The sequence below is a fragment of the Bos taurus genome, chromosome 28 (genome assembly GCF_002263795.3).
Source record: "Bos taurus isolate L1 Dominette 01449 registration number 42190680 breed Hereford chromosome 28, ARS-UCD2.0, whole genome shotgun sequence".
Taxonomy (NCBI): Eukaryota; Metazoa; Chordata; class Mammalia; order Artiodactyla; family Bovidae; genus Bos; species Bos taurus.
Window position 1 is genome coordinate 44,061,591 of NC_037355.1, and position 17,307 is coordinate 44,078,897.

At 44.9% G+C, this 17,307-nt stretch overlaps 2 protein-coding genes across 3 annotated transcripts in view; one reads left to right on the top strand and one right to left on the bottom strand.

Moving 5' to 3' along the window:
* The window catches only part of LOC132344155 (uncharacterized), a 17,894-nt gene extending 14,257 nt beyond the window's left edge, over window positions 1–3,637 (top strand). The window contains exon 5 of the mRNA XM_059882732.1: window positions 3,110–3,637. The gene's annotated coding sequence lies outside the window, so the exon portion shown is untranslated. The remainder of the gene's footprint in view (window positions 1–3,109) is intronic.
* Window positions 1–10,148, bottom strand: part of MSMB (microseminoprotein beta) — a 10,425-nt gene extending 277 nt beyond the window's left edge. The window contains exons 1-3 of one of the 2 annotated variants that reach the window (NM_001434814.1): window positions 10,111–10,148; window positions 6,075–6,171; window positions 4,550–4,655 (exon numbers count right to left, since the gene is read on the bottom strand). In NM_001434814.1, the coding sequence (NP_001421743.1) occupies window positions 4,550–4,655; window positions 6,075–6,171; window positions 10,111–10,113 (206 nt within the window). In that variant the 5' untranslated portion in view covers window positions 10,114–10,148. 2 annotated transcript variants of the gene reach the window in all.
* Between the last annotated feature and the right edge of the window lie 7,159 nt (window positions 10,149–17,307).

Here is a 17,307-nt window from a genome sequence, read left to right on the forward strand (position 1 = left end):
AACACGTGTTAGAAGGAACAGGATGCCCAGCCTCCCTGGGGGCTAACTGAGCTGGAAGCGTCTGGAGTGCCCCTCACCTACATAAGGGAATCTTAACATGTCACTCTCAGAAATCTGCACCCCAATACACAGGGCCTGAACTATGAGCACAGACCACCCCTGACGTCATGGCTAAATTCCATCCTGCACATACTGGACAGCAGCGAGTTCCAACAGGCCCAGAGGTCTGGACTCCCCTGAGGCCAGGCAGCCTGCTCCAGCCTGACTCTTCTTGTCCTTGCTGCTCAGGAAGCAGTCAGCAGTGCTGCTGCCTGAATGTGGGGAGGGTTAGGGTTAGTCGTCCCAGCGCTGGCAAGGGGGCCTGTTATGTCAGGAGCTATCTCAGCCAACGCGAACAATGGATCACTTCAGTCAGGGACCGTGGAGCCCACGGAGAAGCTGATGAAAACTGGAAAAGACCTCCCTGGGGAGAATCCACCCACACATTCAAGGGTGCAAACAATTTTAGGGCTCATTGCCCTCTTGAAATCCACCTGTAAACTCCAGATTTAAATTGCCCATCTTCAAAGTGCATACAAAATAGCCATCTACATGGCCTTTGTGACAACGCTTCCTTCCACAAAGTGACCTTTGACTTATTTTAACAAAAGAGGACATTTCAATCCTATGCCCAAAGGGTAATATGGAAACCAAAGGGAACACTGGAAGAAGCTTTTCCCAAGGGTGGATGACCCAGGAAGTGGGGAGTCCAGAGCAGCCTGGGCCTGGGCCACCAACCTCAAGCTCAATTGCTTCTGGGCAGCTTCAAATCCAGACAATGTCCCTTAAAGAGTGTAGTGAGTGAAGAAATTCCCCTAGAGAAAATCTTATCAAAACATTTATCACCAAAAAAAAAAAAAAAATTCACAAGAGAAACTTCGTAGGCGGTGATATGATTGTAGGAGAAAGGGGCTGAAGACTCTGAGCAGAAGAGAAAATGTGCCAGTCTCCTCCATGTGAAGCTCTGTGCTGAGTGAGACAGGCAAGGGGTCAGGAAGCAGGGAAGGGGCTCTGTGGGCTCTGACCTGAAACCAGTTTCTATCCCAGGATCGAGGGACATAACTGGTCTAGAGAAGACATTAAATGTGTTTTAAGTTAATGAGTTTAAATGAATCTCTGTGTGTGTTAGTCACTCAGTAGTGTTCAGCTCTTTGTGACCCGTGGACTGTTGCCCGAGGCTCCTCTGTCCATGGGATTCTCCTGGCAAGAATCCTGGAGTGGTTTGCCGTTCCTTTCTCCCGGGGGTCTTCCCGACCCAGGGATCCAACCCATTTCTCTTATGTTTCCTGCATGGCAGGAGGGTTCTTTACTGACTGAGCCATGAGAGTAGCCTGAATTTATATGAAGAATCTCATTTAATTAATTAATTTTGGGGGCCTTACTTCTTGTCTTGCAGGATCTTTGTTCGCCAACCAGAAATTGAACCCAGGCCCATAGCAGCAAAAATGCCAAGTCCTAAACATTGAACCACCAGGGAACTCCCTCATTTAATTCTCATATTCACTTGATTATCCCTATTTTATGGTGAGGAAACTGAGTCTCAGAGAGGTTAAGAAACTTATACAGAGTCACACAGCTGCTATACAAGGGAATGGAGATTCAGACTCAGTTACTCCGGCCCCAGCATCAAGGCTCTTTTCACTTCACTGTTTTCCACACTAGGTCCATGAGACCCCTAGAAAAGGATCACATTGACATGGCTGTGATGAGGCATCCCAGAGTGGGGTGGGGAGGGTCAAATCTAGTGGACGAGGATGCTTTGGCCACCGTGGAGGGGTACTGTGATGTCAGAGAGGAAAGGCTCACTGGGCTTAATCTTGCTGATGCTATCACACTCCCGAGTCACATTGACACTTGATAAAAAGACAAAAATCAGGTTTCAGGAGCACAGAATCAAGGTTCAGTTGTAATATGTGACTCACTCAAGGCAGTACCTGCAAACCTGCTTCGGGTAGCCAGACATACAGTCTCTGGATCCAATACTCCTCTTGTCCCACTTAGCACTTGGCACGGGGCATGCTCAACAAATGGATTCAGAACTTCCCAGGTACTTAAACTTCAGTAGCACTCGGGTGTTTGGAGTTAAGTCGAGTGTTTGTGCTTCTACTCCTTGGTGATAGGTATCACAAGACTCTCTGAGGCACCTATTAAAATCCAAATTGCATGGCCTCCAGTAGATCCTGACTTAGTAGGTTTCAGACGTGGGCCCCAGGAATCTGTATTTCATTAAGCTTCTCAGATGAGTCTGTGATCGGGCAAGTCTGGGGAGCACTTCTTCACACTAACGCTTCTGTCATCAAAGCCATCTTGTCCTTGCGAAACACTGTAGGGCCAAGACTGATGTCAAGGCAACAGATGGGTGGGGATGGGGAGGAGAGGAGGTGGGACGGCTGATTTGGACGCAACTGCTGAGGAAAGAGGAGAATTAGGACCAGTTTGCAGGTACTCTCTGCTTTATTGGCCCGAGTACTAGGACTTTGGCATCCAGAAGAAAACATCTGCACAAGCTTTCGAGTGACTTGAGTTAAACTTGAGCAGTGAAGCAACTTCGGGTTTAGAGTACAAGGATCACTACAGAGCATCCTTTGCTCCTCACATCCACATCCTCTGCCTGTGTTCAGAGCCATTCCTGTTCCTGCAAATTGCCACAGGCCAGGCAAGGCTGCAGGAAAGCCAGATCCCTTCTAGAACAGCTTCAGACTATTGGGTACCCTTTCCTGTTTTTAGCAACCCATATGGATATAGATATTTAATAATAAAAGTTATTATCAAAATTCAAAAATGACCTAAAGGAAATAAGTCTGAGGTAGAAGGAACCCATTAACAGATACATGGATAAACAAAATGTGATTATATATGTGTGTATATACATATATAATATTATCTATAGATATCTATGTATCATACAGATTTTCTATAGATATCTATATATCTATATATAATATAGACATAATTCAATACATTTAAATTTATAGATAATATGTATTATTATATATTTAAATTTAATATACTGATCTGTCTAATATATATGTGATATAATATATTGAATGCAATTTTTTCCTTTTTAAAGCTGAAACATGTTTACTGTATATATGCAGTTCTGAGACATGCTCCAACAGGAATGATTCTTGAGGACCTTACACTGCCGTAAGCCAGTGTGGGTGTTCAGGATGAGCCACCCCAATATGTGCCGCTTTTTCATGAAGCTTCTTTTGAGCTGAAAGCAATAGTCAAATTGCAGCCTCAAAGAAACTACTGTCGCCACCCCCAAGTCCCTAGGAAGCATTTAAATGGAGGAGTCTGCCCACAGAAGAGCTATTGCCAGAGACAATTGTATTTAAGTGACCCCGGTTATATGTCAGGGTAAACATCTGGGGGACTGAACTGATGGGAACATCTAGTTATGAAACGGATACTCTTACTCTTTTCATCCTGTGAATGACGCTCTGTCCGTGCAAAGCCCCAGCTCCTATCTCTTTCCTTAGCACAGGACGGCATATGTACCTCATTCTACCTGCCCTTGTGCTTCTGTCTCTAAACCTCTCATGTTTGTGGGATTGCCATACATATGAAAATAAATTTGATTTTTTCCTGTTAATCAGTCTCATGTAAATTTAGTTCTTAGCCAGAAGAACCTAGGTGGGAGGAGTTTTCTTCCTTCCCAATACCAGTCGTAAAAGAACAAATACTGGACGCCTCCACCTGCTGCTGCTGCTGAGTCGCTTCAGTCGTGTCCGACTCTGTGCGACCCCATGGACTGCAGCCCACCAGGCTCCCCCGTCCCTGGGATTCTCCAGGCAAGAACACTGGAGTGGGTTGCCATTTCCTTCTCCAATGCGTGAAAGTGAAAAGTGAAACTGAAGTCGTTCAGTCGTGCCCGACTCTTTGCGACCCCATGGACTGCAGCCCACCAGGCTCCTCCGTCCATGCGATTCTCCAGACAAGAGCACTGGAGTGGGGACACCTCCACCTAGGGTTGTCAAATTCATAGATACAGCGTAGAACGGTGGTTGCCAGGAACTAGGGAGAGTAGGAGGTGGGGAGTTGTTGTTCAATAGGTCTGGGATTTTAGTTTGGGAAGAAGAAAGATTTCTGGAGATGGATGGTGGAGATGGTTGCACAAAATCGCAAATATACTTAATGCCACTAAAAGTTACTTTGTAAAATGGCTAAAATGGTAAATTTTATGTTATGTATATTTTACCACGATTTAAAAAAAGAAAAGAAAGAAATAGGATTGAAAACTAAACTTCCTTCAAGATGGGATTTGGGGATTTGGGGCTTTTTGTTTGTTTTTTAAATTTTTTGGCGTGGCTGTTCAGCATGTGGGATCTTAGTCCCCCAACCAGGAATCAAGTCTGAGCCCCTTGCATTGGAAGCAACAAGTCTCAACCACTGGACCACCAGGGAAGCCCCAGGATGGGGTTTTGAAAGAGGGAGCAGCTGTTCCTCAGACAGCACCCCAACAGTGGCCGCCTGCCCCTCTCAGCCCAGCTGGCTTGAGACTTACGTGTTGCAACATTCAATTCCATCATTGGAACAATGACAGCTTTCACAGTTCTCAGTCTTCCAGTCTGATTTCAGCTCGTGTGTGACTCCACTGAGATCCTTGCATCCTAAAATAATGCATGTGGCATCATCAGCAGAGTCCTAAGGTCACACAACCAGGAGAAGGACACTGGGGCTAGATGGTACCGTCTGTACTTCACCCTACTCATAGAGAGACTCTTGGTGATTTTACAAGCATCTCAGAAAAGTACTCATATATTCATTCATGGCTAAATTCAGCACTTTCTAACTCATACTACTTATCATATTTTCCTTACAACAAGATTAAGTCTATCCAGAGTTCATTTCAGAACAGACATTTCAAGACAATGTGAGCTCCTCCCTCTTTAATTAGATGGCTACTATGAGCCAAAATTCCCTGATAGCTCAGCGGGGAAGAACACACCTGCCAAACCTGAGGTAGAGAAAAAAGAAGAAAAGAGCCCACCTGCCAATGCAGGAGACCTGGCTTCAATCCCTGGGTCAGGAAGATCCCCTGGAGAAGGAAATGGCAGCCCACTCCAATACGCTCGCCTGGGAAATCCCATGGACAGAGGACCCTGGCGGGCTGCAGTCCATGGGGTCACAAAAGAGCTGGACTTGACTCAGCAACCAAGCAACAACAAATTATGAGCCTACGAGTACTTAGGGCGACTTTTTCCTGCTATATTATCTCTGGATAAATGCCTCTTTTCTCCTCTTTTATTTGGTTTTCAACCCTAAAAGCACATATGAAACATCTTGGACACTTTACAAAAAAAAAACAAAAAAACAAAAAACCTGTGCCTGGGTACCAACGCAGAACAAAGAAATCAGAATCTCTGGGCATGAGGCCCAGGCTGCCGTATTTTTGGACATCTCCTTTAGTTGGTTCAAATGTTCAATCATGAATGAGAACCACTGCTGTAGATACGCGGTGGTCCGTGGATCTCGGGTATGCTTGAGGGACCAGCAACATTAGGACCACCTGAGGTCATGAGACGTGAAGACTCTCACTCGACTCCAGGCCCACAGAATCAGAATCTGTACTTTAGTAAGAGTCCCAGAGAGTTTGCACACACATTTAGCGTTTGAGAAGTGCTGGAATAATCAAGGACTCTCAACCCTAACTGCATGTAAGAGTCAATCAAGAAGCTTCTAAATTGTAGATCCTATCCTTGAGATTCTGATTTACCTGGTTTTGAATGGGCCTGAACATTCGGAGAAAGCAGTGGCACCCCACTCCAGTACTCTTGCCTGGAAAATCCCGTGGACGGAGGAGCCTGGTAGGCTGAGTAAGCTTCAAAAATTCTCCAGGCAATTCTCATACAGCTAGGATTGAGAACCACTTTCTCATATAAATGGAATGTTGAAATACCTCATTTTACTCCATTTATACATCTGCCCTAACCCTCTATCTCATGCAGATTTAAGGTTATTCATCTGCCAATAGTTTATATTTACTGAGATGCAATCAAATAACAAAACATTGAAAAGTCAAGACTTACCATTAGATGCGGAGCTCTCATTAGGTATGAAATAACACTGGGCATTGCATAAAGTCACAAAGGTGGCTAAAACCACAAAGCTGAACAGAAGAGCATTCTGTAAAGTAAAGAAGGGCCAGGGAAGAAAAATGAATGAATTCAGTTGGTAATTATTGACTGAGTGTCCTGTAGGGAGGGCCCTACTGGGCTCTGACAGGTGGTTTGAAGGTAGAGCTTCTATCTTCAGATAATGTAACAAAGAAACAAGATCTATAAAGTTACTAAAATTAACTGGGGAAGAAGCAAAATGTGAGTGAAAAGTCATAGAGCAATAATGTTAGTGTGCTATATTACTACAGAGGAGTTCAGGAAACCCTTGTGGATAGGAGATTTTTAGCTGCTTTGCAGGGCATGTATAATTTAAACGACAGAAATAAGGGATTGAAGAGAGTTTCAAGAAGATAATAGAACAATGACAAAGATAATAAAACACGACAAAGATATGAAGACAAATAAACCACAATTGGAGACTTGCCGGAGCTAATTGGGATAGTTAGAGTTCTTAGACCACAAGGTTAAGAACTTCATTTTCCAGATGATAAAGGCATTGCTGATGGCTGATGAACATATCAGCTCATCTAGGCTGGTATTTGATCTGTAGAACAAAGGAAGGCATCAGGTTGCTCTTGTCATCATTTTGAGGTGAGCAAACTAAACAAACTTTAAGGTGGGAATTTCCAGAAACCTTTTAAAAAGGAAGATGGGATGAGGGTACTTATTCTGTAAGTGTCTAAAATTAATTATGAGCTGATGCTACTTGAAGTAGTGTGTTGCTGATATAGAGACAAATAAATGGAACAAAATAAAAAAACCCAGAAAAAATATACTTATTTATGAGTAAATATAAATATGTATTATTAAAATAAATTTAGTCTTTGAAATCTGTAGAGAATGATTATTCAATAAGTGGTATTAGAACAAATGGTGAACTATTTGAGGAAGAAAAAAGTTCATTTTCTACTTTAGTTCTCACAATAAAATACTTTCTAAAAGGATTCAAAGGTTACATGTTTACAATAAGACCATAAACTAATCACAGAAATACAGGCAAATATTCTAAGCAGAAAAGGAAAAGAAAATAAATAGGTTTAAATATGTAAAAGTTGTAACTCATAAAATTAAAAAAACAGTTACCAAATTTGGAGAACATCAATATATTAAGAGTTTCTATATATCCATGGAAAAAAGGGAAACATAGCTGAAAAATGATAGAGAAGACAAGGTGACGTTTCACACAGACAGGCACAGATGCTGATAGAAATGATGAATAAACACATGAGAAATTCCACTGACATATAACACAAGAAATGCGACCGTAGAGACAGTAGAGTCATAATGGGATGACAAAAATAATGAGTCAATTTCTAACACCAGAGGGAAATAGAGACATAGATGGGAAGTAAAATGCACGAGGGCGGTTTGTATTAGAACAATTTTTAAGGGGTGTATACGCATTCAAAGTCTTCAGACTATTTACAGCCTTTGCCTTCATCACTTCTAGTCTTTTCACTTCTAAGCCTTGGTCCTAAAGAGAGCAGCACAGAGGCTATCAGCTGCTCCTCCGGGATGTTCACTGCTGTGGGAAAACAGAAATCACTGATGCTCAAGAACAGGACTGGTTTACAAGATGGAGATTCAGAAAAGACACCAGTCAACTGAGGAAGTAAGAGAAAATGAAGTGACGTGAGTAAATGATCACTGTATATCGTTAAGTGAAATACAGTTTACAAAGCAGTTTGCTTGGTGTGATTCCTACAGTGTAAAAAGATACCGAGAGAGACTGACGGTTTGTGGCACATTTTAGCAAGTCATTTTTGAGCTGAGGGATTATGACTACTTCTTCTTTGGACTCTTATTTGCTAAATTGTCCACAATGAAATGCCTTGATTTTATAACCAAAGAAATAAATGAATTCCCACAACAAACCCTCTGTACGTTTAGCTCACACCAGGACTTGAGGCTGCACCTGCTCTCCCTGTTTTCTTCTTTTGAATAATCTTCAGCTTAAGATCACTGTGGAAACCTGAATGTTTTCTCAAAAAAAAAAAAAAAAAAAGCCAGACTCATTAGCAAAATTTCTGCTCTCTTCACCCAAAAAGGGGGCTACTGGAAGGGGGGAAATGACCACAGAAATCCTGAAGGTCTTGTTTCACCAACTCTCAGAACACAGGTGTCGATGGACAGGAGCCAGGGCTGTGGACCAGGGTGAGTGAGGAGAGCAGGATTCCCATGACTCCTGCGGCTCTGAGCAGAGGCCTGTGATTCAGGGACTGGAAGATGGAATCCGAACGTGGTGACATGGGGAGAACCAATTGTTCAGTTAACCAACTGACACCGTCTCAAAAATAGCTTGCCACTGGCATGCATTTTCTCTCTCTCTCTCTCTCTCTTCCTCTCCCTCTCTCTCCCTTCGTGAAAAGAGAGGTTCCCCTACTTGGGTGGCCATCACCTGGGTTACTAATAAGGAACCCCCAGTCTCAAGCTCACTGAAGGGTAGGGTCTGGGCTTTTGAATATTTACCAAACGCCCCAGGTGAGAAGCACAAGAGAAATGATCAAAACCAATGCTGCTTCAGTGTGCATATGAATCCCTGGGAGATCTTACTAAATAAAAAGCAGATTCTGATTCAGTGGAATTTAAAGAGTCCTCATTCTAGCAAGCTCCCTGACAATGCCAATACAGCTGGTCCAAGGACCACTTCTAAGCAGAGAAACAGTAAACTCCCTTCCTGCTCCCATACTCTAGTCTCCATAGCCGCTCCCTCCTTTCTCCGCTTCCTCTCTTGTCCTCAGTGAACACGGCCCCTGGCACCTGCAGGCACAGGAGACGGGGCAGCGATAAAGTTGGCATCTGTTATAGTTTCTAGATGGTGGGGCTTGGTGCCCAGCCTTGAGATGAAGCAGGCTGGTGGTGCTCCTAGAAATTGTGTCCTTTGAGCTAAGTCGCTGCGCCTTGAAGAGCCTTGTCCTGTACGAGCAAGAGTCAGGTGACTTCAGAGGGAGTCTTAGGCTGGGCAGGGGCCCTGCCAGGGCTGTAGTGTAGGGTTAAGTTCACTCTGAAGCTGGAGGAGGGGGGGGTCTGAGTGGAATTGGGAGGATCCCACCATTTTTATACTATTTCCAGCTCTGTCTCAAGACTGTTTCTGAAGGACGGACGATCCTCTCCAGCCTCACTTTCTACTCCTGCCGGGGCGGGGGGCACTTCCTTCTACTTCCCTTGCACCCTAAGAGCAGCCCACTCCTTTCCCTTTTACTCATTCTACAAAAGGATACTTCGAAAAAGAAGAATTAGTTTAATTCAAGTTTAAATTAAAGACAGAGAAGGGTCTGGATGAGTCTTTACAGATTTTGATGCACATTTCCTTCTTAATACAACATGAAACAATGAAAAGGGCCTAGGGTGTTGTCCCCAAATTTCGCAGAGCATAAAAATCACCTGGGCAGCTTAAAAACCCTGGAACTCCGGCAGGCCTCGCTGCAGACCAATTAAACCAGAATATCTGGGATGAGAGTCAGGTATCAGTAGTTTTCACTGACCCCCAGGTGATTCCACTGCACAGGCAGGTTTAGGGACCACTGGCCTAGAGAGAGGGCTCAGCTGCCCCACAGGCTCCTGGTGAGATCCCTGAGGCAGCTTCTGGCCTTCCCCAGGTTCGGTTTCCTGTAAAATGACACAGTGCTGTAGCTCTGAAGTTATATTTAATTTCACAAATCACTCACTCAAAGCCAAGGAATTAAAGAATTAGAGACATATATGAAACCCAATTTAATCCCAAAATTGCTGGAAGAAATAACAGAGAACAGAAATAATGCTAAATTCACAAAGATGTTCCCAAGCTCCCAGATGCTCATCCTCCTACACACTGCATTTCAAGTATAGAAGATTCATGACCAGGTCACATTTACCCTGAATAGCACCCAGTAGAAACATCCATCACAGTTTATGAAAATAAAGGCTATACATATCTTTCTTTTCTGTATGAAACCCAGTTACCCACCATTGTGATGAGCAGGAGTCCTTGCAGGCATGTGCGTCCCGGGAAAGTCACACTGGACTTATATCGGAGACGGAGACCGCATGTTTGGCATCATTAGAAAAGATAACACGCCAAGGTCACATTCAGTGTTTACAGAGGCTTGACTATCAACAGGAAAGTATGGTTTCAGATGATTTATGAGCTGTTCATAGATCAGGTCTCCACCCCAATCATGTGTTTGCACTTACTGTTCCCACCCCAATATGCACTTGCCTCTGCTGTGAAAGAGCAGAGGAAGAGAACTCTCCTTTCCTGAGCCTTCCCTTGTGCTGAGTGGGTGGCTAGGCACAGGGCATGTGTCTTTTTTGATTTCACACACAAAGAAATGAAGATTTACAAAGTCAGGTGTAGAAGATGGGCTTCAAGAAGGAACATAAGAATAGTTTAGTGGTCAGCCCAGCAGGCTTCCTGAGGGTATATTGTGAGACAACAGAAATGCCCCAAGCCATTCTCCACAGCTTGAGAATACAGCACCCTTGCAGCCAGGGTTCCCTGGACAACCCAGACTTTCTAAAACCCCTCTTCAATCTGAAGCCGTCAGTCCTGACTACATCAGGCAAGCTTTCCTTCTCTGTGTTCAACCATGATCTTCTGAAAAGCCCTGCATGCCCAGGATGGCCTTTGGGGAGCGGCATCAAACAGAACCTTCTGGTATATTTGAGGAACTTAGCATTTTACTAGTTTGCTCAGGCTGCCATAACAAAATACTTTAGACTGGGTGGCTTAAACAACAGACATTTATTTTCCCACAATTCTGGAGGCTAGAAGTCCAAGATCAAGGCTGTTAGCAGGGTTGATTTCTACTGAAGTCTCTCTCCTGGGCTTGTAGATGGCCGTCTCCTCACTGTGGTCTTCCTTCTGTGTCCTAACCTCCTTTTCTTACAAGGATACCAGTCATATTGGATTATGGTACAGTCTAATAACGACCTTACTTTACCTCTTTAAAGGCCCCATCTTGAATATAGTCATTTCCTGAGGTACTAGGGCTTAGGATTTCAACATATGAATTTGGGGGTAACACGATTCAACCCAAAGCACCACTGTATCCCCAAATGTCCCCCTGCAGTCTGCCTCAGTGCCTAAAATTTCACCCTGGCTTTTCCTCTGCCCACAGAGGTTCACCTCTTACTTGATTGGCTCTTAGAGCTCTTCAGAGCTGGCCATGGTGATCTTTTCCAGTGCCTGCCTCTACCTCCCCTAAAATAAGTCTTGACTTGGGGGAGCTCTCCTTTTCCCTTGAGGGGCGACCTCCCTTCTCACCAGGGACCCCACAGGCCCCTGCACATTTCTGCTTTCTCCTCATGTGTTTAAACTGCCCGCTGCTGCCTCGGAGTTCCTGAAAGCCAGGGGCACATTTGTCATGGTTCGTGGCCCTTTGGTTTCTTTTTAAACAAGTTTGAAGAATCTCACACAATGTGAGTCCCATCACACCTAAGTAGCCTCTAGGACTTGGCATCCTAGAATCCTTATCACAGGTGTGTGACTTCAGTTCCACAATCAGACACGCTGAGCAGGACCCCCTTTAAAGGACACAGGGTAACTGCCACTTCACAGAGTCCCCCGGGAAAGACGGCAGTGGCGGATGCCGCTCCTAGGGCGAGGTGTCCCGAGGGCAGCGTCCATGGCACGAGCGGCAGCGACTGTGAAGAAAGGCAGAGGCGTCTTGCTGGAGCAGCGAGATTTAGGAGTCCACGTGGCCTCGTGGCAACCAAGCCTGTGCCTCTGGCCTCCCACAAAGCCTGTGAGCTGCCTGACCTCTTTGATAGATTTCTTTCCTACACACAGACTGCAGCACGTGTGCTGCTTGCCACTAAGAGCTCTGTGACTGATTAGTGACCATAACTTACTCCTGTCCATGTTCCTCCCAGTGACTGACCCGATGCCTGGCACAGAGCAGTCACGCAGGATAGAATCGCACTAGGTGACTCCGGGTGTTCCATCGAAGGAAAAAGCCCCTGACGCTGTTAACCAGTGCCGCAGCTGGAAAGCGCTCACCGGCTATTCGCTGGGTGCTACGAGGAAGGCGGTGCCTGTCTGTGTCCAGAGGAGCTGAGCTGGGGCTTCCGATGTGGAAGGGGCTTTGTGAGCAAGTATGGGGGCTGTCCACAGGGAGCCGGGAGGAGGGAGCACGAAAACAGCAGTCCTCAGACGGCACTGCAGCCGGCTCTGTCCAAACCTGCCTGACAAATGTTCACTGTTTGATTGTATTTCAATTTCATAGACTAAAGGGACTTTATTTACTTATTTAATTTAGGTTTTTTTTACACATACATGCAATACAGTGGTAGAAACAAAGAGAACATGGAGATAAGCAAAATAAATTCTGTGAAATTAAAAAAAAAAAAATTCTGTGGTTGTCCTGTCTGAAGAGAACTATTGTCAGCATTTTGGAAGATTTCCTTTAAGAACTCTCTAGGTATATCTATCTATCTATCTATATACCATGGATTGTAACCCGCCAGTCTCCTCTGTCCATGGAATTCTCCAGGCAAGAATACTGGAATGGGTAGCCATTCCCTTCTCCAAGGGATCTTTCTGACCCAAGGATCGAGCCTGGGTCTCCTGCATTGCAGACAGATTCTTTACTGTTTGAGCCACCGGGGAAGCCCCAGGTATATTTTCCTTAAGGAAAGGCAAAAATCATAAGCACTTTTCCCCAAGATAGAACATGTACATAATACTATACATAGGCTATCGAATGTCATTACAGAATCTGCTTTTCTCATGTAGCAATACTCGGACCATCTTTCATAGTAACTGTTTTAATGCCTACATTTTACTCCATAGAATGGCTGGGCTCTCATTTATGTAATCAGCCTCCTCTTGTTGAACACTGAGGCTGTTTCTGACTTTTTTTTTAAGAATTAGGAACACCAACTTAGGAATTTTGTTTTTTAGATAAACATTTCCCCACACTTAGACCACTTTCCTTAGGATATATTCATAGAGGTAGAAATTCTGGGTTGGAAGTAGTATTATTTCATTATTTGCTAACATGAAAGGTGGGAAATGTTACTTGGTTTTAATTTACTTTTTTCTGATAATTGGCAAGATTGGATATTTTTGGTATGTTTATTTGCCAACTGCATTTCTCCTTTTGTGGGTAGCCCATTGCCTTGTTCTTTTACCTACTTTTCTATTTTGATGGTATTTATATTTTTCTTTTGGATAAGTAAACAGGCTTTTAATATATTAAAGATATTAATATTCAGCTGTCACAAATGTTAAAATTTGTTCCTCACTTTTTTTCAGTTAGGACACTGGCTCTGGAGACTGAACTGAGGAATGAGTACTTTTCCTCATCTCTATTTTTACCTTTAATGTGGTATTTTGACATACAGAGATTTTAAGCTTTTTCTTAGATCCATCAGGTATTTACTATGCAGTCCCTGCTTTTATTTACGCATGATTAACAACCGGAAAGGTCATGAGGTTCCCTTTTGGTGGTGCACCGCATTTCAGAACATTTTGCTTTCAAATAGGTAATCGCACATATCTGATTAAAAAAAAAAAAAAAAGCTCTTTCTTTTAAGAAAAAGCCTCTCTTCCACTTGTCTCCCAGACTCTCAGTTTCTCTAGTTAGAACTGCTGGCTAGTACTGATTCCTTAAATATCCTAGATATTAAATTCCTTCCTGGAGACGGTTTACACAGACATATTTGTGTGCACTCGCCTTTTGAAACACCATTCATAGCATGTTGCACACGTTCTGCATTTTGCTTTTTCCTCTTTTCCTCTTAGTGCTCTGTTCTCTTTAATACTTGCCTAATAGAGATTTGGGGAGAAGGCAATGGCACCCCACTCCAGTACTCTTGCCCGGAAAATCCCATGGATGGAGGAGCCTGGTAGGCTGCAGTCCATGGGGTCGCTAAGAGTCAGACACGACTGAGCGACTTCACTTTCACTTTCCACTTTCATGCCTTGGAGAAGGAAATGGCAACCCACTCCAGTGTTCTTGCCTGGAGAATCCAATGGACAGAGAAGCCTGGTAGGCTGCTATGGGGTCACACAGAGTTGGACACGACTGAAACGACTTAGCAGCAGCAGCAGCAGCAATAGAGATTCGAGTTTGATCCCTGAGTCAGGAAGATCCCCTGGAGAAGAAAATGGCAACCCACTACAATATTCTTGCCTGGGAAATCCCATGGACAGAGGATGCTGGTGGGCTACAAATGAGCCCACGGGGTCACAAAGGAGTTGGACACAAATCTGCAACTAAATAATAATAATATCCTAAACCATCTGGCTGTAGGGTAACAAGTCTCTTATTGATGAAATCGCTATTTACGTTGCTTCCAGGTTTTACTCTTACTTACCATGCTGCTACAAACATGCCTTTGAACCCCATTCCCCTTAAAAAATAAAAAGCTTTCTATCTTTAAATAATTTAAGATTCACAAGAATTTGAGAAAACAGTACAGAGAGTTCCTGTGTATCATCAGCCAGCTTTTGCCAATGATAACATCTTAAATAACCATGGAACATTTTCAAACCAACCAGAGATCGACCTTGGTACACTGGTAACATAGTAAAACTAAACTATAACTTTATTCTGATTTTATCAGTTTTCATATGCACTTTATGGCAATTTCGTGTGTCCAACTGCCACTTAACAGCACTTCCCACCTGCCTTTCTGGGCCTTTTCTACTCGTGTTATTTTCAAAGCAGGGCGGGGACAAGTGCAGGTGCCCCAACACATGTGACATCTTACAACAGCTTTGTCCTTGCCCGAGTAACACTGGACATTGCCTAACCTTTTCACGATCGATAATCTCTACCAGATGGTTTTTATAAAGGTCCTTGATTCATTTTCTATTTATCTCTGGGTGTGCGTGTGTGAGAGAGAGAAAGAGAGAGCCTGGTATAGCGGGGAAAGTCTAGGATTCATACCACTTTAAAGATATTTCACAAATTTGTACCCTACTTTTTTCCATAAAGATGGACATGATAAATTATAAACAAATATAACATATTGGTGCAAGGGAAAAATGATTTCAACTAGTCCAGTGACTCCACAGCTGCCCGGGTGTGTGATCCTGGGCAACACGCTTGAAGGGGCGGCCCAAGTTTCCTAGGGCTGAAAAGTCAACATGGCTAAGGAAGGCGTAGGATCATGCGCTCCGCAGGCAGACGGACCCGAGCTGGACTCCTGATTCCCATGTTTACTGTGTGTTCTCCAGCGAGTCGCTTAACCTCTGTGTTTAACTATTCACCTAAAGGGGGACTATAATAGCACCTAGTCTGGCGAGCTGTTCTGAAAATTAAAGGGGGGAAAAGTACTAAAAGTAAAGCCAGATCACGTTCAGCGGTTTCTCATCCTGCTCAGAGTCGGGCTGGAGTCCTTCAGGGCCGTCAGCTCCTCCCTGACCCCTGGCCCCCTGGCCCCTCCGACCTCGTCTTCCCTGCAGGGCAGTCACAGGATCCATGCCTACTGGCCTCGCCCTCCTTGCAGACCCGCAGACGCCTCTAGATCTTTACCCAAATGTCACCTTCTCTGGAGGTCCTCTCCTGAGCAGCTACAGACCATCTGCCCACAGGCCCGCCCTCATCCCTGCCTCCTGCCCCTCCCCACTTCGTTTCTCTGCCGGGCACTGACCATCTCGTCCCCTCCCCACTTCATTTCTCTGCGGGGCACTGACCATCTCGTCCCCTTCCCACCTCATTTCTCTGCCGGGCACTGACCATCTCGTCCCCTTCCCACCTCATTTCTCTGCCAGGCACTGACCATCTCAACCCTGATTCTCATTGTTGCTCCTCCCCCAGCTAGAGCATCAGCTCCTTCAGGGCTGGCGCTCTTACTCTGTTGTCTGTCTTTATTCCCAACCCTCAGGAAAGTGCCTGGCACAGAGTAGGGGCTCAACAACATGTGCTGAAGGATTCAAAAACAAAAAAGTGCTTGCCCAGTTCCTAACACCCAGATCCTGCTCTGTACATGGAGCCACAGCTGCGCTGCTGCTGCTGCATGAACTGAGGATAATGGTAACCCCCAGCAGGCCTGCCGTGAGATTTAAACTGAACCATGTACGTTGGAAGGGTTGTAGACTCTGTGAAGTGCTATGCAAACAGGGGAGGAGTGTTCTTATTACACGGAGAAGGCAGTGGCACCCCACTCCAGTACTCTTGCCTGGAAAATCCCATGGACGGAGGAGCCTGGTGGGCTGCAGTCCATGGGGTCGCTGAGGGTCGGACACGACTGAGCGACTTCACTTTCACTTTTCACTTTCTTGCATTGGAGAAGGAAATGGCAACCCACTCCAGTGTTCTTGCCTGGAGAATCCCAGGGACTCGGGGAGCCTGGTGGGCTGCCATCTATGGGGTCGCACAGAGTCGGACATGACTAAAGTGACTCAGCAGCAGCAGCAGTTCTTATTACAAGGTTGTTTATTGGTAAGCTTTCTACTCATTAGAACCTTCATTGATTGTTTGGGCTGATCCTTGGGTCTCAACAGATCACAGCCTGTCACAGAATAATCATGACAGGCAGGTTCATTTGTCCCCACCAGGGTGCAAAGCTTACTGCTCCATGTTCTGTCGGCACAACCTGCCAGGATAAATGCTTGGCGAGGGGGCACACATGCTCTCCACCTTGTTCCAGAAATGTGTGCCAGTCTCTTGCTCCACCCAAGTCACTACTGAAATCTGGGGGGCATTTGCCATGCCATCCCAGGCTCCAACTATCTGGAGATAAAATTTTCCATCACTCTCCTTTGAAATTGACTTTCTAGGCAATGAGTGTTGTGCCAGTATTTAATCTTGCTGTAATTAAAAAGGACAATGTGAAGACACTCTCTGGGGGAAGCTGGCTTGTGTGGCAGCCAGGTCTTTAAGGGGAACAGTGTCCTGGTGGGGTTGCTGTGTTCTAGGCTGTAATGCTCTGCAGAGAAAGCTGGGTCTACGGATGAAAGCCTCGCATGTTCTGGTCTGTGAACCCATAGGGTTGCACCAAACTCCCCAGAAGCCCATATATGAATGTCGACCTAACGAGGCCCCGTTATCATACTGGGTAACACGGAATGGAAAAGGAGCTGCGTGTGTCAGGAGGCTGCCCTGTGGCAGCGCTCCAGTGGTCCAGTGAGGGGATTCCTGGCAAGATCTCTGAGTCCTCCCACTCTGCAGACGCGGACAGAAGACCCTCTCACTATCCAAAAGCCCATGAA